Consider the following 25,909-nt stretch of genomic DNA (forward strand, 5'->3'; position numbering starts at 1 on the left):
CTTCACTCATATGTTCCTGTACAGTATGTTATTATATATATATATATATATATATATATATATATATATATATATATATATATATATATGGCTTACGTTAAGGACACAGTGGCTCAGTGGGTTAGGACGCTGAGCTTGTTGATCAGAAGGTCAGCAGTTTGGCGGGTCGAATCCCGAGTGCCGCGTAACAGAGTGAGCGCCTGTTACTCGTCCCAGCTTCTGCCAACCTAGCAGTTTGAAAGCACGTAAAAAGGCAAGTAGAAAAATAGGGACCACTACGGTGGGAAGGTAACAGCGTTCCGTGCGCCTTTGGCGTCTAGTCATGCCAGCCACATGACCATGGAGACGTCCTCGGACAAACGCTGGCTCTTCGGCTTTGAAACGGAGATGAGCACCGGCCCCTAGAGTCGGAAACGACTAGCACGCATGTGCGGGGGAACCTTTACCTTTACCTTTAAGGCTCTGTCCCAAATCAAATATAATCAAATCTCTCACACATACTTTTTGCCCATAATCCTCCAATTGCTACCAGTGACTGAATACTGACTAACTAAAGCCTCTGTTGAATGTTACTCATGGATGTAATCTTAGAAATCAACATCTACGGTAATTATAGAGAGATATCTTCGCCACCTGCTGGTGAATTATTGGATGTCGAATTTCCAGTATATATTGTAATATTTTTTTAAAAAAATTACCAGTATTGTTTGAATGCATTGTTTAAAAAAAATCCTTCCCAAGGACACATTGGGAAAAAAAATATATGAAGCAGTTGGGACTCTATCTTTCTATATGTCTGTCAGCAGGAGATCTCTGAAAACTGAAAAAAACTGGATCAAATGTGTTGCATAGGTAGAGGTCAGCAAAAGAAAATTCCCCAGTTCATCCCTATTGGAGAAACAATTGGGCAGGGCTTGGCATGCTGCCAACTGCTCTATTTAAGCCACATCTATCCCAGTCAAATTATTTCCTTGCCTTATCTCTTTTGCAAAGCCTGGGTTCTCCTAAGGATTTTTCTGTCTTTCTCTGATATATGTCTTTACTCTGGATACTTTCTAGTTTGAAAAGATAAAGTTCTCATTTGGTGGAAGATAACTCTCAGTGACTATAACGATGCAGTTTACTTAAATACATCAAAGATGCTGATATCCAGTGGCTGATATCTGGAAAAAGACATTTTGGTAGTATGCAATTTTTAGTTGAATGTTTTTTTAAAAAGTTTGATGAAATGATAATGGCTATAGAAAATATTGAGATGCATGCAGCTCTGGATATATATATTTTGGACCAAAAGACCCATTAGAGCTTATTTTTGGGGATGTCTTATTTTGCGGCCACCCATCCACTCCCTCCCAATGTTTGCTTACCAGTGGCTGCAATGGCTTACAGGGCTTCCCAGGACAGACAGAGACTAGGAGACTAGGGCAGTGCTCGTGGAATGCACCTTCAGGCGAGAGGAGAGCACCATGGACAGGTGGGGGAAGCCAAAAGACCAGGCAACGCAAGCCTCCCCTGCCTCCTCCCTCTGCCTGCCACATTCTTTCCTTTTGCAAACAGATTAAGCTTCCAGTCTCCATCAGTTCTCCGTCCAGGCAAAAAGTATTTGGGCGCCTACGGAACACTTGGAAACAGAGTGATTTGCTCCATTTCCAAGCGCCTGATAGGCGCCCAAACACTTTTTGCCCAGACGGAGAACTGATGGAGATTGGAAGCTTCATCTGCTTGCAAAAGGAAAGAGTATGGCAGGCGGAGGGAGGCGGCAGGGGAAGCTTGTACCGCCTGGTCATGGGGCAAGCCACGGTAGAGTTGGCAGAGAAGGAGGCAGTGGCTACCGCTGGTCAGGTGATCTGTGAGATGAAGTGAGGGTGGCCGGGACCAAAGAAAGCCTCTCCAGTGACAGACGTGGCTGTTGCGCTGCAGCGGTGGAGCCTTTTGCTGTCATTCCCCCCTGGCTCTGAAATGGCAAAGGGGGACCAGGTAAGGCGACCAAGCCCCCCCTGCCATCCTACCTAGCATGGCAGCCTGCTTGGGAGTGAAAGGGAAGAGGCGGGTGGGCAGCTGAGTCATTGAATGCACAGGGGAGGTCACCAAGTGGGGAGTGGCCTGACTGCAGGGCCCCTGAGGTAAATGGGTGTAGGGCACGTGGGGCACCTGCCTTGCCTCACCTCGTGGTGGCACTGGTGCGACACACGATTTCCTGCCCCGTTGTGGCAGCAAGCAACCAGACAGTGGGACGGAGTGGGCGGACTTATTTTTGGAGTAGGGCTTATATTACGTGCACACCAAAAATCAGGCTAGGGCTTATTTTCTGGGTGGGTCTTATTTTTGGGGAAACATGGTAGCATTGGGGAATGGATTTATCACTCTTAATCAGAAACCACTTTCATGTGAATTTTGTTGGAAAGATAGATCGATTGTGGAGATTGAATCTATTATATTATTAGTCAACAATAGATAAGAGATGGTATTAAAAAAACAAAGATGGGTATTTGATCCAGGATTACTCTTAACTCTTTGGATGATTTGTGATAGATAAGATGTCATAGTAAATTTTCTATTAGGTAATTACAATAACAATTTGTTAACAGACGGTTTTGAAACTTTAAACTTCTACTACTACTACTACTACTACTACTACTACTACTACTACTACTGTTGTTGTTGTTGTTTTAACTATTTTGTCCTTAATATAGTATATAGATGACAGGTCACTAATTTACAAATAGATTTAGTAGTTTAAAATTTTGAGGGTGTCTGTTTTGCAAGGGGTGGGGAAACAAATATTATAGTAATTATTAATCAATATTCAATTGGGGGGATAATATGTGCATATGTGCTTGTTTTTTTTTCTTTTTTTAGTGCACTTTTTCAGTGTTTCATTTGTTTTGTATTTTAACTTTTCTTTTTTGAGAAAGATGGGGAAAAAGATAGAAAAAAAGAAACATCAAAGATGCAGCTAGCTGTTACCTTTTCTGCTCTTAAGTCACACAACAACTGAATGCAACATTATGGAAGCAATCTATGATCTATGCTTGCCAGAAGCTTCCAATGAAAAAAACAGAGGCTGGGCTTGGGGATCGCTATTTCTGAGAAAAAATTGTTTGAAAGGAGCTGAAGCTTTCTGATAAATTGTACAAGTTTAAAAATACAGGTAGCCCTCGACTTACAACAGTTCATTTATTTATTATTTATTTATTTATTTGATTTGTATACCGCCCTTCTCCCTAAGGACTCAGTGACTTAGTGACCGTTCAAAGTTACAATGGCACTGAAAAATGTGACTTATGACCATTTTTCACAGTTAACAACCTTTGCAGCATCCCCATGATTGTGTGATCAGAATTTAGATGCTTGGCAACTGGTTCATACTTATGACCGCTGCTGTATCCCAAGGACATGTGTTCACCTTTGGCGACCTTCTGACAAGCAAAGTCGATGGGGAAGCCAGATTCACTTAACAACTAGGTTACTAAGTTGTCAGCTGCGGTGATTCACTTAAGAACTGTGGCAAGAACAGTCGTAAAATGGGGCGAAACTCACTTAGCAAATGTCTCAGTTAACTGTGGTCGTAAGTTGAGGACTATCTGTAAAGCGTACCACAATCTATGTAGAATACATGTCAGTCCAGAAGGATACCTGAGTTCGAGACGTTTTATTCTTGTCAAGTACAATGCAAATGGATTTAAAAATATCCCATTATTCCAGGCTAGCTATACCTTCTGTTACAGAATGGAGAAGGCAAACACTGCCTGCTAACCTGCACGTAATCCCACAGGGAGAGAAACTGTACCTGTAGTAATAACCTGAGGCTGGAAAAGACCCAGAGAAGGGATTTGAGCCCCAAGGTCTTCAATAAGGAGGGGAAGTTGTAATGGGCCAAGAAACTGAAAGGAAGTTCGTACTGTTGAAACTGGATAATGTAGTGGAGGGAGAACAGCTAGTAGGCAAACATTGAATGAGGCAATCCTGGATTGCCAAAAGATGCAGGATCCAGGATGATTCAAGGACACTGAAGAGGAATTACTATGTCCGATAGAGAAGGAAGCAGCCGAGGATCTGTCTACCTAACACAGATACCCAGAGAAAGACAAGAATCCAAACGAATGGGGGGAAAAAAGATCAATGTGTCATAATCAGGGGTGTCAAACTCAATTTCATTGAGGGCCGCATCAGCATTGCGGTTGCCCTCAGGGGGCCAGGTGGGTATGGCCAGGGTGGGCGTGCCCTACTGGGTGGGCGTGGCTAGAGTGCATATGGCCTACTGGGTGAGCGTGGTCAGCTCTACATCGTTCACATCAAGGGTGCCTATGGGGGCCTGGGCAGGAGGGGGACAGATCTGAGGGTCTCTGGCAGAAGGAGGGTCTCTGGGCCAGGGCCAAGGCAGTGGGGGCCGTTCCCTCACTGTTTCCAGGATGGCTTCGCGGGCCACATGAAACCACTTCGCGAGCTGGATCCGGCCCCCGGGCCTTGTGTTTGACATGTCTGTGATAGATGATTAAATTTAATTGAAAACCTTTGATTGATTTTTCTAGAGAATTTAGTAATAGACATACTTTTAACTACAGCTTAGGATAGGCACACTGCCATATTGGCAGAAGCAAGATAGTTAACCTTGAAGTAGTAGAGCAATTAAGCCATGAAGTAATTCACTGCATTCCATTCTCCTTAGAAAGCAGATGCCAAAAGAGGGAGAGGGAGCTGAAGTCTTGCATGGTTGGGCTGAATCCACCTGCATAATTATGTGGCTGGCAGAATAATATAGAAAACAATGTCTTTCTATCCCTGACATGCTACAAATAAGGTTTCACAAGAAAGAACTTATGTGCTATGATGGTCTGCATCAGTCCTGAAAACTTATAATACTTACCATCAGATGTAGGATCCAAATTTTATATCATACTGTGCACATCTGTCAGAGAATTCATAAGTGAAGTCTATTAATTAAATTGATTTAATTTTGAGTAAGTATGTCTAGTAGCTTTCCCAAGCTGGTTATCTCATGTGTTAAATTAAAACTCCTGTAATGTTTAACCAGACCAGTTACTATTTATTTATAAATACAGAAATAATAGCTTCTAAGTAGAAGTTAACCCCATGAATATTTGCACTAAATGCCTATTCTATGCTCTAGATTCTTCATCTAGTAGTACTCTTAAATTTCACAAAAATCATTTTTTTTGGCTTCTATTTTGCCTTTAGTTGCATTTTTATTGCTAAATAAAAATAGCCACAAGGTGGAGACCAGGAGACGTGATCCAGCTGATCTCTCTCTCTCTCTCTCTCTCTCTCTCTTTCATGTGTGTGTCTGTGTGTTGAGGGGAGCTCTTTCCCCCAGGCTTAAAAAAAATATTATCTTTTTCTGAGCCTATTTGGCATGCAGAGAAGTGACTCATTCTCCTCCTCCTCCTCACCAAAGGCATACAATCACAATGGCTGCAAATCACGGTTGCTGATGACAGCACCCCTTTTTTTTATAGAAGAGGGATGTCTCTTGCAGTCCCTGATAGAGAAACAGATCTCCAACTCTGACCAGATGGAAAAAATAATAAATGACTATATCTCAGATGGACTGAAATACAGGATTTTGATAAGAGAAAAGTGTTGGGGGCCCACACTATTAAAAGTGTTTGCCATGCTGTTATTAATAGTCAGTGTGTTTATCAGAGCTGCTTTCACAGGTACGGATCCAGTGACCTGGCTCTGATGGGCCACTTAATCCCAAGGGGCTTGAAATGGGAGCCTTAGTCTAGACTTTCCATAGGTTCCATTTTTATCCTGTTTGTAGGAAATCTCCACATGCACAAACCCTTTGTTTACAATAGTTATTGAAATCCAAGCCAGAGGGGGGAAAATAGAAATTGGCAAAGGGCCATGTTTACAAACTCTGTTAAGAATGTCGCTAAGGGAGCAATCCTATTCCTATTTATTTCAAGTAAGCCCCCCTGACCTAAGCAGATCTTCTTTTAGAACAGCCATGCGTATGATTGCCGTATTTCTGGATTGTTGGCTAGGACTGACCCATAGCTCCAAACCTCACCCACTTCCTGGTCCTGAAAGTGTTTTGGTATCTGGAATGTGAGCTCTGGACTAAAAGATGGAGAACTGGAAAGGGAAAAATGGTGTTGTCCCATTTCATAGAGTTTCTAGCTCTGGCTGTGTAATAGTTCTCGCCCTGTTGTCCCATCCTGTTGCAGCCTCCAGCAGTCCAAGGTCTGTATCTACCCCAACCAGGAATACACAGTTCATCTCTCAAGTATTTTATTTATGCTGATTTCCATCTGTTTGCACTCCCCCAGAGCTAACATCCATTGCTTTTGCTATGGTTTCCAGAATGACAACCCAACTAGGAGTGGTAACACACAACCTTTTCCATTCTTCAGAATTCAGGCATGCACATGCATGGTACCTGCACACAGACCCTTCCATGGGTGGGTGAGGAGGGGGCTGTGAAAGACCTGCAGGGCTGATGCAAAGAGACCTGTTTGCACACAGGCTTCTTTGTCTGACAAGGAGGTTTGCCAAAAGGAAACTGCCTGAAGGTTCCACAAGCATCCCAGGAATCTACAGCACACACAGGCTGATGGATACATATGTGAGGAGCAAGAAGGAAGCTTTGAGTGGCCTCCATGTATATATGATCATTTTTCAGACAGGCAGCAAAAAGGATCACCCCATTTCACAGAATTCAGATTCTTGTACAGGTTTCTGTTCTCCAGATTAGAAGCATGCAGTCTAGAACAGGGCTTTTCAAACTTTTCACCGATTGTACCACTTTTAGAATATAGCAATATTCAAGTACCACCAGTCGCCTAGCCAGGTGTCAAAAACTTGATGACCAAAAAACAACAACCCAGAAATAGTTAGTAGTCCTCACCCCCCCCTTTAATATCCTCTCTTCTCTCACCCCCTTTAATTATCATCTCTTCCCTCACCCCTTTAATATCCTCTCTTCCCTGATCCCCTTTAATATCCTCTCTTCTTTACCCCCTTTAATATCCTCTCTTCTCTCACCCCCTTTAATATCCTCTCTTCCCTCACCCCCTTTAACATCCTCTCTTCCCTCACCCTCTTTAATATAATCTCTTCCCTCACCCCTTTAACATCATCTCTTCCCTCACCCTCTTTAATATCATCTCTTCCCTCACCCCCTTTAATATCCTCTCTTTTGTCCCCTTCAGCAGGACCCAGGCAATACCTCACACAGCTCCAGCTGAATCTCTGCCTGAAGACTGTGTGAGGCCGCCTGCCCCCCCAATCAGCCGATCCTGGACTCTCAGCATACCCAGGCAATGCGTCATGCAGCTCCAGCTGAATCTCCACCCGAAGATTGTGTGAGGCTGCCTGCCACCCCGAAGGCCACCGCCAATCAGCTGGAGCTGTGCGCTTTGATCTTGGGCTCTGAGTAGGACCCAGGCAATGTGCAGTTCTAGCTGACTTTCCCACAAGACCTTGCGGCACTGCTGCAGCTTCACCTCATCCACTTTTACACTTTTTTTTACAGTGCTGTTCAACCCATCGTACGCGTACCACCTGCCAGGTGCTAATGTACCACTAGTGGTACGCGAACCACCTGTTGAAAAGCCCTGGTCTAGTAGTAGCAATATTTGGCATGGGGTGGAGGGACTTGTGGGTCAGCAGTGTTTCCTTGAGAGCTTCTATTTGCACACAGGTATACATTGGCAAGAGAATTCTGGCCTTATCTACTCCCAGCAGTAAGCAGGATTCTCTCAGAGTTCAAAACCTCTTTCCCCATTTCCCAGTCTCCCCTGCTCTGCCCCCCTACAATATTTTTTGACTTGTTCACTTTGCAGAGATAGATAACCTAACATTTCCTTGTTGCCTACAGTTCAGCATACCATACCAACAGCCAACATCCTACTGGAAGCAGAAAACAGAACAATTGGTTAGGCCAGTGCTTTCTCAAACTCTGCAACTTTAAGATGTGTGAATCTCAAGTCACAGAGCATACATTCTTTGAGTTTGGGTGATCATGGGTAAAATCTTAAAGAAGTTAGAGAACTGTAAACAGATAAATCACAAGATATAGTTGTAGTATAATGTTCTGGGCATATCCAGGAAGTTCTATGCTAGGGGATGGAATATTTCATCATAACTGAGTGGTGGGTGCCCAGTTCCAAGGGAAAGACTGTGCTGTATAAGAAGGAAGACTGCAGATAACATCTGATATATGGAATGGTCTCTGGAGGCCCAATTTGTCTGGGAGGGCAATGAAAAAGTAGGAAAAGGCAGATCATAACTTGAATGTGACAAGATACCTTTTTTTTCTTGGGCGGAGAAGGAATTTGGGGTTTTTTCGTTTAAAAGAATTGATGTGAAGACTTATTTGGAGGCTCCCGTTATTCTATGAATGCCTTTCTCATCTGAGACTGAAGAAAATTTGTGGTTGCAGCTTTCAGCATCAAGAAAAAAGAACAAATTCCCACTTATAGTTGAAGAGGTTCAAGAGGTTCACCCCTGCCCTAGGATTAAGGGTTGCATATATGTTGAAAAAAATAGTAATTCCCTTTTCCTTTAGCTTTCTTATATGCCTGAATTACATATTATTTATTATCTTTCCTTCATGTTTTCCCTTGACCTGTTCAGAAGCTTTACCCCAAAGTTTTGAAGATCACTTGCACTATGTGGGTAATCTCCATTAGAATTACAGTCAGTCATATTGGAAGTGTAAGTCTATGTTAAATAAAAATGGAATAGTTTGCAATTTTGGTATTTTTAAGTATTGCTGTGTTTGAACAAGCTACAGATTTTTAACTTCTTAAAGATAAATATTAATCAAAAGTGTAACAGCAAATCTGAGCTAAGTGCAGTTTGAATATTTCCTAGTATATTAAAAGTCAGTCCTAGATGAGTATCTATTATAGTCATGAAATAATAATTAGCATTCAAGAATCAATAATAGATAAAAAAGTAATTAAATACAGAGAATTCAAAATATTCAGAGCTGTAAAAATGAATCAAAATGCCTGGACTAATTTTAAAAAATATTTTTGTTTGGCCAGTAGCAATGGGAATGGCATTCCCTGGTAAGGCATCAACAAGGGAGGAAGACTTCCCCTTGTAAAGATTCTTACTTCTGGTTTTGATAAAGCTCTACAGGTCATCACTTCAAAGTTTAGTGGCTGTTTACCAAGGCCAATCCAGAAAAGCCCAAAGTCTTCATCCTTCCAGTCTGTGCCTGGAGAGACAGACATCAAATTTCAAGCTATTTTCTAATGCCCTTTCCCAATGCTTAAGCCACTGGAGTTTGCAATTTAGAAAACAGAATTCATTTAATTCCATTTAGGATTACTTTTAGTTTTGGAAGATTATTTGAAACTTCCCTGACATCTGGTTTTCCAAAGATTATTGAGCTTCCATTGACTATCTCTGGCATCACTCATGATATATCACCTGAAGAATTCAACATCTGGCTATAACATGTCTTCTCACCTGTTCCTTAAATAATTATTCTCTCTACATTCCATGATATGTTTTATAAATGTGATTCTTTTTTCAATAAAAATATTGGAGAAGTCATTTTAACCAAGTGCACATAGGGGGTAGACATTTCTCTTTCTCCCAGAGCAATATTTGACCATCTAGTGAAACATTAAATACAGAGAGAGAGAGAGAGAGAGAGAGAGAGAGAGAGAGAGAGAGAGAGAGAGAGAGATGTATGTATGTATATACATATGTATGTATTTACTCATGTATAATCTCCAGTGAAGATGGAAAAGCAAATGGAGATACTGTATGGAAATGAATTATGAAAGCCTTGCAGGATAATCTGCCCAGGAGTCTTCACTTCACGATGCAACAGGAAATTTTATTTACTTTTCTCTGAAATATATTTATAGAAGTCCTTCAGAAACATCCATTAGGTATTACTGTTTAATTTTTCTTTCCACCACTGCTGGATTCAGCAGATGCTTTTTAAACTGGAAACCTTAAGACAAATCTGAGAAGGCAAGCAAGAAGTTCTTAGCATCTGTCCCCACCTTTTGGCCAGTTTCCCATACAAATCAAACATTCTTAAAAATGAACTCTAGGTCTCTCTGATTAGTTTTAACAAATGTAAATTTTTAGACATGGACATCTCATTTTTTGCCCTCAACAAATATTCTATATTTAAACTAAAAGATATAGGTCAATCCATATTAATTCAGTGAATCATTGAGCTCAGGTGGAAAACAATTTTCATTCAGACACTTCAATCTTATTTCACTACCTCAAGAGTAAACTCTCATTAAACTTAGGGTGTAGGCCAGGGGTCTTCAAACTTGGCCCTTTTATGACTTGTGGACTTCAACTCCCAGAATTTCTCAGCCAGGCATGATGGCTGAGGAATTCTGGGAGTTGAAGTCCACAAGTCATAAAAGGGCCAGGTTTGAAGACCCCTGATGTAGGCTAATGTATAGAATCTGAGAGCTAAGATAGTGTCATAGAATTACAATTTTATTAGCAGAAGACTCTTTATCTCTTGGGATGGAGACATAAAATTAAAAAGTCTAAAAAATAGACCTTTATGCTAGGAATGTCGGAAGAAGGCACGTTTGATAAAAGGAGATCCTGTCTTCAAAGCCATATTCCAAAGGCTGGGAGTTTTGAGAAAAGCAGAAGCAAACCAGAGTATCCTGGGGTGAAATGAAAGCCGTTGGGAAAGGAAGAGCATCTGATAGGATAAATTGGAGGCAAAAAAGCAGCACTTGTGAAAGCTCAGGAAGACCTCCCTGAATCTCTGGCTATGTCCACGCACATGCCCCAGAGAATTGCCTTGAGTGGATGTGGGCTAATTCCATGAAATCAGAGTAGCCAGACAGAACTATCTGAAAACAAGAAGGTCAGGAAAAATGTACAAGCCATAGAATTGTAGATTTAAAAAACAGGAAGGCATACATTTTAGCTTGAAATATCTTTTGCAGCTTGCTTATCCAAAAAAAAGACATATTATGAATCAGAATCTTCAGAATTTAGAAACCATTTTGTTATCATAGATATGGTAGAAGTCAGAGTCTCTATCCACTTCCATTAATCCTGAGTACCCAGGCATGGCAGCTGGGAGGAGCTGTCCAAACTAGTCGGTGCTGGACTTCTAATAGCTTCTTATCTTCTCAGGTGCAAGTGATCACAGCCTCTTGTTTGCCTCTGAAAGGTACTATTATTATTATTTTTATTATTTATTACATTTGTATACCGCCCTTCTCCCGAAGGACTCAGGGCGGTGAACAGGGCACATATAAATAGAGAATACAAAAATTAAAAGGAATTAAATAATCGCCCAGATAAAAACAATAACAGTATAAAACCCCATTAAAAACCCTAACATCCCCCATCAGGCCAGGCCAGCTTGTTCAAATAAATGGGTCTTCAGACCGCGTCGGAAGGAGCGAAGGTCCGGTGCCGTCCGGAGCTCGACCGGCAGCTGGTTCCATGAAGCCGGAGCGCCCACAGAGAAGGCCCTCCCCCTATAAGCAGTAAGAGCCAAGGTGAAAGATTCTAACATCATGCTATTTTGCTTGCAAGTGTTGTGCAAGCAACTTGCAAGCGTTGTGAGATGCTGATTTGGCATGTTTCAGAATATTAGGCAACAGCTGCTGAGCTGAGCATAGATTATAAGAAGGAAGATTATAAGAGACAAACACAATACTCACAAGTCAGCAAACATTGGTTGCAAGGTAACAAAAACATGCTCCTTAGTTTAAGTAAACTAATACATTTCCTTACGGGTCATTAAGCCTGGAGTCCTCAAGTGTTAAGTAATTATATATATCCATATTTAAACCTGTCCCAAAGCTTCAATAAAAAGTGACAGATTGGACTCATTTCACAGAATCATAGAATTGGAAGGGGCCATCAGTTGGAAGGGGCCATCAAGCAAGTTCCTTGTTCAAAGCAAGGGTCTAAATTAAAGCAACCCAATGGCTGTGCAGCTTCTACTTGTGGTGGGTGGTGGTGGTGAGGGGGAGAAGATTTCTATTACTTCTGTGGTTAATTGCCTCCCCTGCAGTGGTGGGATTCAAATACAGTATGTGAACAACCAGTTCTCTGTGTGGATGCTGCTTCTGGAAGTCCATTCTGGTCCTGGGTAACAAAAAATTAGCCACTGGTTCTACCAAAGTGGTGCGAACTGGCTGAATCCCACCACTGCTCCCCTGTTAAACTGCTCTTAAGTTGGGGAGCTTTTTCTAACATCCAGTTGGATTCTCTCTTCTTGTAATTTAACTTAAAGCCGTTATTCCTTGTCTTACATTTTGGAATGATGGATCAGAGGTCTTGACCTTCTCTGTGACACTCTTTCAGCTATTTGAAGAATGCTATCATAGGCACCCTCCATCTAACATTTGGTTAACATAGAAGCTAAGTGTCGGCACAGTCTTTGTGCTGTGGTGATTATTGGAAGCCTGATGAGTCTTTGGTTGAGAAAAGATTAAACCTAGCTCACAAAAGAACAAAATTAAGACCCACTACACCCAGGCCTCTGCTGGGCTCTGTTGAGGTCCCGAGGGCAGGCACTTTTGTCATTCTAATTCTAGTCTGCCCTTTACAAAGATATTAATGGATACCCATTTCTGGGTATATGGAAAAATAGGTCAACATGGGTGGATGCATGGGGAAAAATGTATTTTGAGATGATCAAAGCTAGGAATAACTTCCACGACTGTGCCAATTGTTCACCCAGGCAACTACTCTGTATAGCCCATAAATCTAAGTTTGCTTTTTTATATAGTTTTTAAAAAAAACAATTGCAGATAATGGAGTATCCTGTCTTCTTTTATTTTCTTCTGAGAAATTGTTGTAGTGAAATCACTCTTCTTTATATGGATGTGACAAAGGTTGTTTTTAAATTAGTTTATGATTTTATCTCCTTAGTTTAGAGATTTATTAGTCATCTTACAATCAAACATTTTAGGCAATAAAAGAGTTTTATACACACACACACACACACACACACACACACACACACAATACAATGAGGAACAATGCAATCCTGCTAAAACAGCAAATATCAACAGACCGTATTTCCTAATACCAATGGTGGGCAGTGAGAGGAAAACTATTGAAAGGCCCTTCATCCCTCAGCCTATGAGGTGCATTTGAAACAGGGCCACAAAGGTTGTCATATAGCTTCATAAAAAAAATGAAAGTTGATAAATTGAACCACAGCATGCAGGTAATCCTAGGGATAGCATTTCTCTCTCCAAGGAGTTGAGAGCAGAATAGATGCCGGCACTCTCCTCTTCATAACTTTGGTTTAGTGGTAGTAGCCCTCATTCTTTCTGGTGCTTATACCAGATTCATTGGTATATACCAGATTCATTGGTATAAATTCAGCCTGAGCTGACCCTTGTGCACTCTCCTGAAAACTGCACAGAATATTCTCCATAGTAATCTCAAGTATTTAATGCTCCCGATTCCCAGAGCTTTTGAACCTACCTTAAAGTCAGATCAGAGTTTTGCTCTGCTAAAGGCAGCGTTGGCCTCCTCCCGTTTATTTATTTTTTCTTCTTCCATGGTGTTTTCCTTCTGCCTAATTTGTTTTTTTGCACGTCAGGAATGTTTGTGGCTACTCTAGATTGCCTATGCACACTAGATTGCCTATGCAGCTATGTGCCCCATGGGAGTAAGAACCTTATTCAACAGTCTGCATAAAAAGTGCTTCTCTGCTAGCGGAACATCTTGGCCCGCGCGAGACTAAATGCACATCGCCTCGGAATGCACTGGCTTTCTAATTTTATGAATGACTCTATTCATGCGGCCCCTCCTACCTTTCCAAAGTCCATCCCCTGGAATGTTTGGAAGTGCGCCACCGTTGCTATTGGCTGACAGGAGGCTCCTATTGGCCCTCAGCCCGGTAGGTGGGAGTGCCTGGGGAAAATATAAATACAGAAAGAACGTTATAGCTCTGTAGGTACTGAAAGTAGTGTAAAAGGGGGTGTGCCAGTGTGCCGAGACCTTATAGAGGCAAGGCGTCTGGGAGACAATTTCGCAGCAACTGTCAATTCTGTCTCATCTGGATCCTTTGGGAGTTTGCCTCTCTGGTCTTTTTGCTTTTCTCCTTCAGCAAGAGTAGCCCTCTTCCTGGCCGCCTTTTCTCATCAAACAGGAATGAGACCGGCTGCCCTGACCCTCCTTGCTTTCCTGCTGGGTTTCTCTCTGGTGAGTAGTCTTAGCTAGACTAGCCCTTTCCTCTCTACTTCGACAAGAGAATTGCGGGGAGCGCACTATGACAGTAAACAACGACTACCTGTCAAAACAGCAGAAATCATACTGGGGTTGGATCAAATTCTCACTAAACCCCCAGTAGCACCTTCTAGCTTGCTTAGCCCTCATCGCTAACCTTTCCCAACGGGTGTGTGTGTGTGGGGGGGATTTGGCTGACTCAGATCATACTAGGGCGGCATAGCTGACTCAGGAATTCTGGGAGTTGAAGTTCACGAGTCATAAAAGAGCCGAGGTTGCCTACCCCTGTACTAGGGAATGGGTTGGGTGTACTTCCCTTTGTGTTCCGGCTTCACCTGGCCGCTGAATTCGGCTTGGCAGAATAACAGAACGGTAAGAGTTGGAAGGGAGCTTGGAGGTCTTCTAGTCCAGCCCCCTGCTCAGGCAGGAAGCCCTTATACCTTTTGATCTCCGAGCCCTTCCTAGGTGTTCCGTAACACCCCAGGAGGGGACCCGGCTAAACCTCACCGCCTGCCTAAATCCCAGCCGGGCTCGATCAGGAACAGCACCAGCCCGTCGAGGGTGCGCAGCGGTTTCCCTTTTCCGCTTCCGTCGATTCCCAGAGTTGCTGGCCGCACGGCCTCCGCTGGTCTCCGCGGCGGACGCTTTGCTTGCTCTCCAGCGTTGGATTCCCGTGAGGTCGACGGGATGGAGACCTCGGAGCGGTTGGAGGGGGTGGGCGGCGAGAGAATGCCGGGACAGCGCGGCCCCCCAACCTTGTCAACTTTACAGGTTGTGGACTTCAACTCCCAGAATTCCTCAGCCAGGCATGCTGGCTGAGGAATTCTGGGAGTTGAAGTCCCCAAGTCGTAAAGTTGCCAAGGTTGGAGATCCTTGAATTCTAGGAAACGGCTTCGGTGTCAGTTTTCCTCGGAACTGGAGGCTGCTGGCAGTTGGTTAGCCGGACGGTTTCGCTCCCAGGGCTGCCGAAAGGAACTGCCTTTCCAGGACGCTCTCGCTCTTTTGCAGGTCGCCGGCCGCTGCCCTTTCCCATGCCGCTGCGCAAGACGCCCCCTTCGCTGCCCCCCCGGCGTCAGCTCGGTTTTCGACGGCTGTGGCTGCTGCCAAGTGTGCGCCCGCCAGCTCAACGAGGACTGTGACAAGCTGTCGCCCTGCGATCCTCATAAAGGCCTGGAGTGCAATTTTGGGGCCGACCCTTTAGCGAACCGGGGCATCTGTTGGGGTAAGAGGCGCAGAGTCTTATTAGATCAGGGGTCTTCAAACTTGGCCCTTCTATGACTTGTGGACTTCAACTCCCAGAATTCCTCAGCCAGCTTTGCTGGCTGAGGAATTCTGGGAGTTGAAGTCCACAAGTCATAAAAGGGCCAAGTTTGAAGACCCCTGTATTAGATCCTTGGCGCGCGTAGGAGCCGAGCGGGAGGAGCCCTTCCTAACCTGGGCCTTCTAGCTGAGGTGGGTCACAGCTTCCTCCATTCCCAGAGATCGTGGACAGGGCCAGGCTGGAAGAGAGATCTGGAAGTTGCTCTCTGAATGACAGAAGGTTGGACTGCCAGGTCTGTAGTTGTTTCTAAAAATCTACCGCTGGAATTTGGAGAGAAGTATCAGTGGGTTATTGTTTAGCAAAAAAATAAAAAATAAAAAATTAAGTCGTTCTTTAAAACAATTCTGTAAGCTCATATAATGGGATTTCTGCATGTATGCCCTATTAGAAAAATCCTGTATTGATAATTAAGAATTTGCAGTGAAGTTTTACGTGATTCTGGCTGATAATACAGTGTTCAGCCCAGTGGAGTTTCTAGATCATTAAGCACTGAGAAGTGCTTGATGTAGTGAACAACAGATTAGTTACCCTCAGTTTCACAAGACAGCAGCATTGTATTTGGGTAGCAGGGAATGGTTCCAAATCCACCTATCTTAGAAAGATGCCTTCATCCATTGTTTTGTGGCAAGCCAAAGGTCACGGGAGGTAGCATCTCCAAATACGCCAGATGACTGGCAGGAGGCTTAAAGCATAGCTGCTCATCAGTGTGTGTAGACAGTTTTGGCTGGATGGACCAATGGTTTAACAGAAGGCAGTTTTGTTTGTCCAGGCTGTTTGGCATATAAATCTGAGCTGGAATGATCTCCATGCCCAGGGATATTTTTTAGAGATATTTGGTGAGTTATTGGAAATATGGAGATCATTCAGAGCTAATGAAGATAACTTATCTAAGTGTGATGGAATGTGCACCTGGAGGAGCAGTGGGAGAGTTTTGGCAAAAATCTCTCAGGATACATGTATTAGGTTAGAAAGTTACAGCTTTAGTTTGGCAAGATTCTGTCCTTTAGGTGCAAGCAAATAAAGAATTGGACTTGATTAGATACCACTGTCTTGTCTCTGGGCTTGGACCTAACAATATGTTTTCAAAATACTGTGTCTTATCCCAGCTTCCTCTAGATTACTGGCCAATAAGAACACTCTGTAGTACCTAGTAACTTCTGTGCTCAACAGTAGAGTAGTATACAAAGAGATTGGGGCAGTGATATAAATCCAGAGATTCGAGAAAAGAAACATTTCTAATTAATAGGTATGCAGAAGTGAAAGTAGAACCAGACTGCATAACTGAAGGGGGTTTACTTCTGAGCAAGCAGAGCAGATGATTTTTTAATTATTATTTCCATAGGTCAGACTTTTAGGATGCACATCCATGAGGAGACTTGCTTTAAAAACTGTGGCTTCCAGATGATCTAGTCATAGCTTTTCCACCCAGTGGAAAAATAGACAGGAAATAAAAGAAAGCCTATAAGCACATGCAGAACAAGTAAAAAGTAGACAACTTGATGCAGAGCAAGAAGGTGAAGACCACGTCCTTTTATGCTAGAATTCTTCTCACCAGACCCTCCAGCAGAAGGCCTCCAGCCCTGTCCCAATCCACTGCAACCTGATCCCAGGCTGTGTGTGCTTTTCACATCCTGTTTTCACATGTCTATTTAAAGCTCAGAACACTCGCCTCTTGTTGACATGGCCCCTAAAAACCCAGTTGTGCAAATAAATATTTTCCTCTGACTTTTAATGGTGATAGCCAATAACTTGCTGCGTTCATTACTTCTGCATAATCTAACTCTGAGGTTTTGGGTACCACTCCCAGCTTCAGTTGAGGTTTTATATTAGAGCAGACCAGTGAGATGTGACCATGATGTCTTCTCAATACCTCTTGGTTATTTTTCAGGTCTGTTGTGTGAACAGTGCTCCCTGGTGACTATGAACATCCTAATTAGATGTAGGTTGGGAAATGTTTGTGCTGAAGTTCAGAATGATTTAAGACTTCTTTCTGCAGCTATTTCAAAGGATCTTATGTGTGTTCACTTGAAAATAGATTAATAAGAAATTATCTGGTTTGGGAGAGAAAAAGGATCTTTGGTGGCATGATTAGTGATAGTTTGCTCCAACACAGTATCTTAGTAGTTCATGCAGTTTGCAACTTCTAACAGGATCCTCTCTTATAAATATGTACGCTATGTATGACTACACCTTTAAACATACAACTGCTAAAGTCGAACATCTTTTTTTCTTCCCCTTCCTCAGCAAAGCAAGAAGGTCGGACCTGCGAATACAATGGCCGTATCTACCAAAATGGAGAGAACTTTCAGCCTAGTTGCAAACATCAATGCACGTGCATTGATGGAGCGGTGGGTTGCCAACCTCTTTGCCCACTGGAACTGCCTCTGGCTTCACTAGGCTGTCCCAGTCCCCGGCTCCTTAAACTGCCTGGTCAATGCTGCAAGAAATTTGTGTGCAGCAAAGGATTCAAGAAGTATGAAGGTGTCACTTTTGAGTACAATTCAAAAGGAGAGGCCAATAGCAATGAAATCATCTATGTGGGCAAAGGCGGACAATGGAAAAACCTGCCAGGTGAGTGGGCAGAAGACAGAAACTCAGCAAAGTTGAGTTCCTCAAGCCCCACCAGAGTTAGTGGGTGTGTTCAGTCAGGAGCTCTAAGTACTTCCCTTATTCAACTGAAAGAAATAATTCATCTTGGTAAAGTTGGGAAGAAATCCTAGGGAAAGAGGATTTTGCAATTTATAAGTGAGCGCCTGTTACTCGTCCCAGCTTCTGCCAACCTAGCAGTTCGAAAGCATGTAAAAATGCAAGTAGAAAAATAGGGACCACTACGGTGCACCTTTGGCGTCTAGTCATGCCGGCCACATGACCACGGAGACATCCTCGGACAAGCGCTGGCTTTTCGGCTTTGAAACGGAGATGAGCACCGGCCCCTAGAGTCGGAAACGACTAGCACGCATGTGCGGGGGAACCTTTACCTTTACCTTTAATTGCTTCAAAGATCTAGAGAGGGGTAGCTATAAGGCCACAGAGTTGCATCTGTCAGGAGTATTTCTTTTGAAGGAACAACTGCTACAGAGGATCTAACCAGAATATCCACTAATCATCTTTTTTAAGGCTGGAATGTCATAGGCTCTCTGCATTGTTCTTGAAGTAGTTTGTAGGGATACCTCATTTGTGATATATATAATGGAAATATGACTTTGTAGGCCTACAGTAGGTCTCATTCAGATTAGGTTTAGAGGAGCAATACATGGAAATCCAGAGCAATATAATCTAAATGTGACTGAATATGAATTCAATGGCCAAGGCAGCCTCCTAAATTTGTTTTCTGTTAAATTTTCTGGTTCAGGCCGAGTTGTGCAATTTCTCTGTTTTTACTGCCTACATGCAGTCTGTGCACTCTCAATAGTTTTGTGTTTTGAGAAGATAGAATAGAGTAGAATTCTTTATTGGCCAAGTATGATTGGACACACAAGGAATTTGTCTCCGGTGCATAAGCTCTAAGTGTACATACAAGCAACAAGAGGTGCACAGGATATAACCAGCTGAGCTAAAAAATATTTTTATTTCAGCAACTAGAGATCAAAAGGTAACCCTGTTTTGGGGAGGCGATCCTAAGTAGGATGGGAACACTCGGAGAAGGGCGGAATATAAATGGATTAAAATAAAATAAATTAAAAAATAAACAAAAACAGGTAAAAATGGCAGTACCCTGTTGCCCTTTTTGGGATCTAAATCTGATGCTCCTTGAGGTCATGAAATGTGATTCTTTATTTGCATTTTGCTTTGGTTTCCAGCTGCTATTTCTATTAAACATGACTGTGGGTGGTGAGGGTGGGGTCAGAAAGCACTGCCTACAGATGAGTTATTTTCCCCCCACCTGATTTCCAGAGTGTCACTTTCTCAAGAACTCGGGGATTGCAAGATAATTCTGTGGGTTAATTCTCACATAAATTCAATAACCTTAAACTTCAATAAACTTAAAGCACAGAGATAGCTGATTGTTTTGGTGGGGCGTATCCTAACAGCATCCCTGCTCATCTGCAGCCCACTGCTGAGGTAGCCCAGACCCATTCTTAGTTGTTCCAGGTTTTTTCCTTTCTTAACATAAAATGCAGACATGCCTGGGGATGGCATGGTCAGGGACATTGTCTACTCAACTCCAGTTGGCTCAGCAGGTCAGCCCTAGGAACAACTCTCCCCATCAATTGTTGGGCACTGGGCCTCCAGGAGTCTTTTGCTTTTGGCTGCAACCTGGTCTTTCTATCTTTACAATATCAAACTCCCAGGAGACCGATAGATCTTCAACCAGGATTCTTGCTATCTGATATGAGTGTACAGGGTGTGTATGTGTGTGCATTGGGAAGATTGTAAATAAATATATAATTTGTTGTTGTTAGCTGCCAAGTCGTTTCCGACCCATCGCGACCCTATGGACAACGTTCCTCCAGGCCTTCCTGTCCTCTACCATCTTCTGGAGTCCATTTAAGCTCATGCCTCCTGCTTCAGTGACTCCATCCAGCCACCTCATTCTCTGTCGTCCCCTTCTTCTCTTGCCCTCAACCTTTCCCAGCATTAGGCTCTTCTCCAGTGAGTTCTTCCTTCTTATTAAGGTGGCCAAAGTATTTGAGTTTCAGCTTCAGGATCTGGCCTTTTAAAGAGCAGTCAGGGTTGATCTCTAGGACTGACCGATTTGATCACCTTGCAGTCCAAGGGACTCACAGGAGTCTTCTCCAGCACCATATAATTTAGAAGATGCCTAAGAGGCACACATGCCCTCAGGGAATGGGGAATGGGAGGGAGAAAAGATACTTTACTGGATCAGAAATGATTTGCAGAGGAAATGGGCTTCAGAAGGGAAAAATAAAAAGATCTAGAGGCAAATGATTTAAAGGCACAATAGCATCGAGTTCTTTCTGGTTCAGGCATTTGTGCATTTCCAATGAGCTCTTCCCCACCTTTTGGGTGGGGAAGCAGAGATCCTTTGATGTATGCTAGAATGTATTTTTAATTACCACTCTATAATGGTTGAATAGATGCTGCCATCTAGTGGTTTTTGGGATCATTACAGGCTTTATAGAGGACTGGATTTCCTGGGAGGTTGATAAGTTTGTCAGAAGCAAAGGATAAAAATTAGATGTTAATTTATCAGTTCACTCTGCACATGGTTCAGGAGACGTGGTTGGATTTCCTTCTGGAAAAACTAGCAAGATATCCAACAGTCACTGTCCTGAAACTACTTTGTGTTAAAAGTTGCATGAGGGCAACAGCGTCACTCCCCATTCATTTTGCTGAGTCACGGTGAAGATAGTTGGGGGGAGGGAGCAACACAATTTATGTCGATGTAGCTTCTTCCCAGCACAAGGACAGCAGGAAAAAAAACATGGCTGTAAGAGTCACCCCTGACTCTTGTTTAATTTTCCATGAAAAATAGAAGCAAGAAATGTCCCCAGACATTCTTAACCTTACAGGGAGGAGGAAGAGGAAAGATGTTCTGCAGATATCGGGTGGGCCCCACTGGCCTAATACATTGCTCAGTCACCAAAACAGAAAAGTTGGTACCTGAGCCCCATAACTCAGATTTGTCCCCTTTCTTCCTCTTTCTTCGGTTTTCTGTGCTATAGTCCTATATAACTGTCAGGACCCACCCCAATCCACACCTTAGGAAAACAAAAACTCTTGGAGTCAGTTCTAGTCCAAAAGGAATCTTTACTAGGACATGCTTGGTTGTGGAAATACAAGACAGGACTTAGTATTGTTTTACAAATTGAAATTTTATAAAGGGTACCCGGTTCAACCCCCCTTCCCTCAACCCCATTTGGTCAGCCCCCATCCTTCTACTTCGTGTCATCCCTTTCATGGGAAAAAAGGAACTTTGAATCTTAATGGTTATTGCCTTCTTCCTCTCCAGAATTAAAAGAAGACACAAGCCAGATGCCTTCTTCTCTAAGCCTCCCTTTTGCTTCCCCCAGTTCAAAAGGTTCCCTTGGCCTTTGAAATAACCTAAGGCAGGCTGAATCCACATGTGCTCCTCCTTCCTCGGAAGATGGCAGAATCCAGGGGGGGGGATAATGTTTTAAACATACATTTATTAATGTGATATAAATGGATTCTGACAATATCCTTCTGATGCCTGGTTTGCTTTGACTGCTTTCATGAAATGCCCATGTGGAGCAGCAGAACTGCCACAGAGGCTCTTCTCAGCATAAGAGGAACTGGACAAATCTGAGCATCTCTAAATAATTATTTGCTCAGTTTCTGAAAGTGCCCAGCCGTGAGCTACTCACTAGCAGTGCACTAATGGCTGCCCATTACTGGTCCATCAACAGCGTCGTGTTGTTTGTAGTCATCCCGTTGCTCATTTTTGCTCATGTCTCCCTTGAGGTCCCTATGATGGTCAAGTAATGAGATTTTCCATCTCTTTCCTCAGGATGGAGACCATTCTTCCAGGATCGGGATGCAGAGCAAGAGCCCAAATGCTTGTCCCAGACCACACACTGGTCCCCATGCTCTAAGAGTTGTGGTTTTGGCATCTCTACCCGCATCAACAGTAATAATCCCCAGTGCAAGCTGATCAAAGAAACCCGATTGTGTCAGGTCAGGCCCTGTGAGCAGCCTGATTTTTCAAAGCTAAAGGTGAGATGGCAGAACCCAAAGAAAAGATGTGACAACAGCCTTCCCCATTGAACATAGCCATTAGGCTGTGTGGAGCTGACAAGAGTTGCAATCAAAATGGGGAAGACCCAGTTTCTGGAAATCAGAATAATAATGTATATATATATTAATTAAAAAATAAGAGTTTCCTGCAGCCAGGTATTGAAGAGGTTCTGGGTAAGGAATGGGGTATCTCATAATAGAAGTCAACATTTCCTAACTGATGCTGATCTGTGGCTCTCATTAATTAGGCATCCTAATTAGTTGTTCTGTAGCTTGATCTTCTCCAGGGATATTTGGGACAATATATCCAGTGTTCTACTGGCCACGTTTGCAAAACGTTTTGGATAGGTTGCTGCAATGCACTACACTGAGGAAAGCTGTAATAATTCATAGCGGTCTGGGCCTGAAAGAGGTCTAGAAGTGAGGCATTAAATGCTTTCCTTTCCCTTTTTTTAGAAAGGCAAGAAATGCCTGAGGACACACAAAGTGCAAGAGCCAGTGAGATTCAGTCATGCTGGTTGCAAGAGCCCACGCCGTTACCAGCCAAGCTTCTGTGGGGCCTGCCTGGATGGCCGCTGCTGTGTACCCCTGCGTACTCGTACACTAAATGTACCCTTCCGTTGTCCTGATGGGAGCAGTTTTACCAAGAAGGTCATGATGATCCATACTTGCCAGTGTGGACCAACTCACTGCCCGCTGCTGAGTGAAACTGCCATGGGCCCCCAGTATCAGCTGAATGGGGACATTCACAAATTCCTGGAATGATAGAGTATGCCCACCTCTCTCCTGCTGGCTCTGATGGAGTTCCCAAATTACTTTGGATCATCCAGGCCCCCCTGCTTGATCCATGAAGCTAAGACATGCTGTAGTTGTTCTGCTTCCCTGAATGCAAATCTGGAAGACAAAATGGCATTTGGAAATGGCCTATCCCTTCGGTATTTGGAGAACGCATTGGGATATATGGGAAATACGGATGTCCAGTTATTGGGAATGGATTGAATGGCACTGATTTCACTCTCTCTGTTTAGTCCAGCCAGACTCAGGCTGGAACTGAGTCTCATGCTACTAGTGGAAGATCAAAGACTTCTGATTTTTGTTTTTGTTTTTGGATTTGTTTGTTTTTTTGTTTTTTTGTTTTTTGGATTTCATGGCCCTCATGCTGGAAAGGTTGAGGAAGCACAGCATTATGCACTATCGGTAGCTGGGGTGGTGGGGGCTGTTGTTCAGGTTGCTAAATCCCAAAGTGGGCGGTTTTGACATTTTCAAGATCCCAGAATTTGAGGAAAAAAATAGTACATTCTAAGTTGGATAAGAATCAACTATAGTGGAATAAGTTGTCTCTCAAAAGAGCTGTAATTCTGATGAGTTTGGGATCTGGCCATAAAACCTAAAGGAACCTAATGAATAAGGAATTAAAAGTAGGTGTGAGACAAAACTCAGACAACAAAGTATGTATTCCCCCTCCCCTTGCCCCTGCCTCCTGTGATTTTTCTGATCAACTGGCCAGAACATTATTTACTTCTGCTCCTTGGTTTGCTTCCTCCTTGTCCTTCAGCTTGAAACCCATTTGCTAGTTTGCCCATCTTTACATCCAAAGGCTGTCTTCCTGCCTGCCCACAGTGCCCCCTAATGGCAAGAGGTTTCCAGGAAGGAGCCATATGCAATTAATTATCCAGCAGGAAGGGAAATCTGTATAAAGACACTGCTCATCCACAGTCAGTCCACCTTTAATCTCCTCTAGTTTGCGCTCTGTTAGGCTACCAGACTGTTGTTGCCAAGTCTAGCTTTTAAGCTTCACATTCATGGAGAGATATCCCAAATAGAGGAAAAACTAAATTACTTTATGAGCATGTTTTAAAATGAGTTAAAGTGGAGTTGAAAGAGGATTGTTCCATATGTGCAGCCACTTTAAACCTCTGCGTTAAAAAGGTTTGTACAAAGATGATAGTTGCACAAAGAATTAAGTGTTGGACTGCAGCAGCAGAAATGTATAAAAAGCAGCATTTGAGATACTTTCCATTCTCCAATCAACGATTGAGCCAGAAAGCATCCTTTACAAAAGCACTTTTTAATAAACAAACAACCTATTCCCATTCTGTTCCTGGTGAACAGCAAAAGGAATGCTGAAAAAAAAATCAGCACAGCATTAGAAGGGACTTGAGACATTTTGGGACAGTTGGGAAAACCTACATTTATGCATACAGCAAAGTACTCTCTGCTCTGAAGATTACTTTATGGATTTTTAAATTTTGTTTGTTTTGCATAAAGAAAAGCTTCAACAATAGATTGGAGTGATGGCTATTTAGCTTCATAATGAAGCCTTCTGTGCATTACCTTCTGTGTGTGAAGCTCTTATTCCTATCTTAATCTTAGATTTGCTAAAGTGAATAGTTCAATGTCTGTTTTACCACCCTTCCTGCTTGATAGAAGGCTCTTGAGCAGAGAAACAGGATACTGCCCTTTCAAAATGATATACAAAATGGGCTTGATGTAATCATTCCAAAACAATCTTCTGACAGAAATAGACAATGGAATGGATATATCTTATGGACTTCGATTTATCTTGATTACTTGTAGGCATCTGATGCCCACTAAATGTATCCAGCTATAATTGGCATCAATCTGAGTCAAAATGAATGGTGGCAAGGGATTGTGGAACCACCAATGGTTCCCAATCTGTGGAGGACAAAGGTCTTCCAGGATGGGCTGTAAGGTATACGCATGAACATATACACACAGCTCAAACCTAGTGAGATTACAAAATCTTGTGAAAGATTGTTATTGCTGACAATCACCTGAGATTTTGACATGCTGCATTTTGGCCTTTTATTTTAAGATTAAAACTAATTTTTATTTGGTTTAGGGATCCCATGGACTGTGTGCGTTGGGAGCAGAAGTCACATACCATGGTGAGCACAGGCACCATATGGCTGATCTGTGGCCAATGTGACAGTCCTAAAAAAAACTTTCATTGTAGGGCTTCAAATTAAGGAAAAATTGAGAGTCACTTGGAAGGCACCAACATGTTTTTGATTCTTGGAACCATCACCTCTGAATCTGCAACTCTCTCAAAATTATTATAGCTGAATATTCTTGGGCTGTGGGGAATGGGCATTGCTATGCTACTTGCATTGGAATTGTACTTAGGACTTTTCCCCCAAATCTGTAAGGGAATAGGCAGGCCTTGGACTTATTTGGAATGCTTCTGCTGTTTTAAAATATATTTTATTCAAATCTATGCTGATCCTTTGTTTCAATGAAGATAATATGGCTTCATTCTGTACACTGTCATGTCCACAAACAAAGGCAAATATAAGTGTTCCAGGATAATGTTGTAGGATCCAATCTGAGTCAGTCACCGGGACTGGAGTTTTAGTCTTCTAAGCTTTCGGATTCCAGCTGGAGTCGATCCATTGTCGTGTCCCTCCCTCTGCCCTTTGATATACAACTCCTTGAAGAAGAAAATTGAGAGCAGTAAAATACTTCTGAGTATCTTGAGCAGAGCAAGGAATTCCTGATTCATTCCAAATAAATCCCTCAGACCCCCCTCATTTTACAGAAAACATCAACAGGTATTTTAATAATCAACTGAGCAATCCCTCAGCATCTGGGAAGATAGCAGAAGGCAGCGGCATAATTGTTGAAACAATGCCCTTTTGGAAAAACAAACCTGCTGATGAGTATTGCCAAATAAAGCATACCTCATGAGCTGGAATATTTAAAGGCAATTTTGCATAGTATTCAGCC

At 42.8% G+C, this 25,909-nt stretch overlaps 1 protein-coding gene across 1 annotated transcript; it reads left to right on the top strand.

Annotated features, from left to right (window-relative positions):
* The first annotated feature begins 13,931 nt into the window (after positions 1-13,931).
* On the top strand, positions 13,932-25,341 carry LOC310636779 (CCN family member 1-like). The gene is made up of 5 exons (XM_083356881.1): positions 13,932-14,157; positions 15,190-15,403; positions 17,747-18,073; positions 21,936-22,141; positions 22,619-25,341. The coding sequence occupies exons 1-5, from the start codon at positions 14,107-14,109 to the stop codon at positions 22,925-22,927; spliced, it is 1,107 nt and encodes a 368-aa protein (XP_083213007.1). The 5' UTR covers positions 13,932-14,106; the 3' UTR covers positions 22,928-25,341.
* Positions 25,342-25,909: the final 568 nt, after the last annotated feature.

Source organism: Vipera ursinii, assembly GCF_947247035.1.
Source record: "Vipera ursinii genome assembly, chromosome: 2".
NCBI lineage: Eukaryota > Metazoa > Chordata > Lepidosauria > Squamata > Viperidae > Vipera > Vipera ursinii.

What these genes read in the sequence shown, in the direction of transcription:
- LOC310636779 (XM_083356881.1), top strand. Translation starts at nt 14,107, where the DNA reads ATGAGACCGGCTGCCCTGACCCTCCTTGCTTTCCTGCTGGGTTTCTCT. An exon ending in TCCTGCTGGGTTTCTCTCTG is followed by an intron (nt 14,158 to 15,189) that starts GTGAGTAGTCTT and finishes GCTCTTTTGCAG; the next exon opens with GTCGCCGGCCGCTGCCCTTT. An exon ending in ACAATGGAAAAACCTGCCAG is followed by an intron (nt 18,074 to 21,935) that starts GTGAGTGGGCAG and finishes CTCTTTCCTCAG; the next exon opens with GATGGAGACCATTCTTCCAG.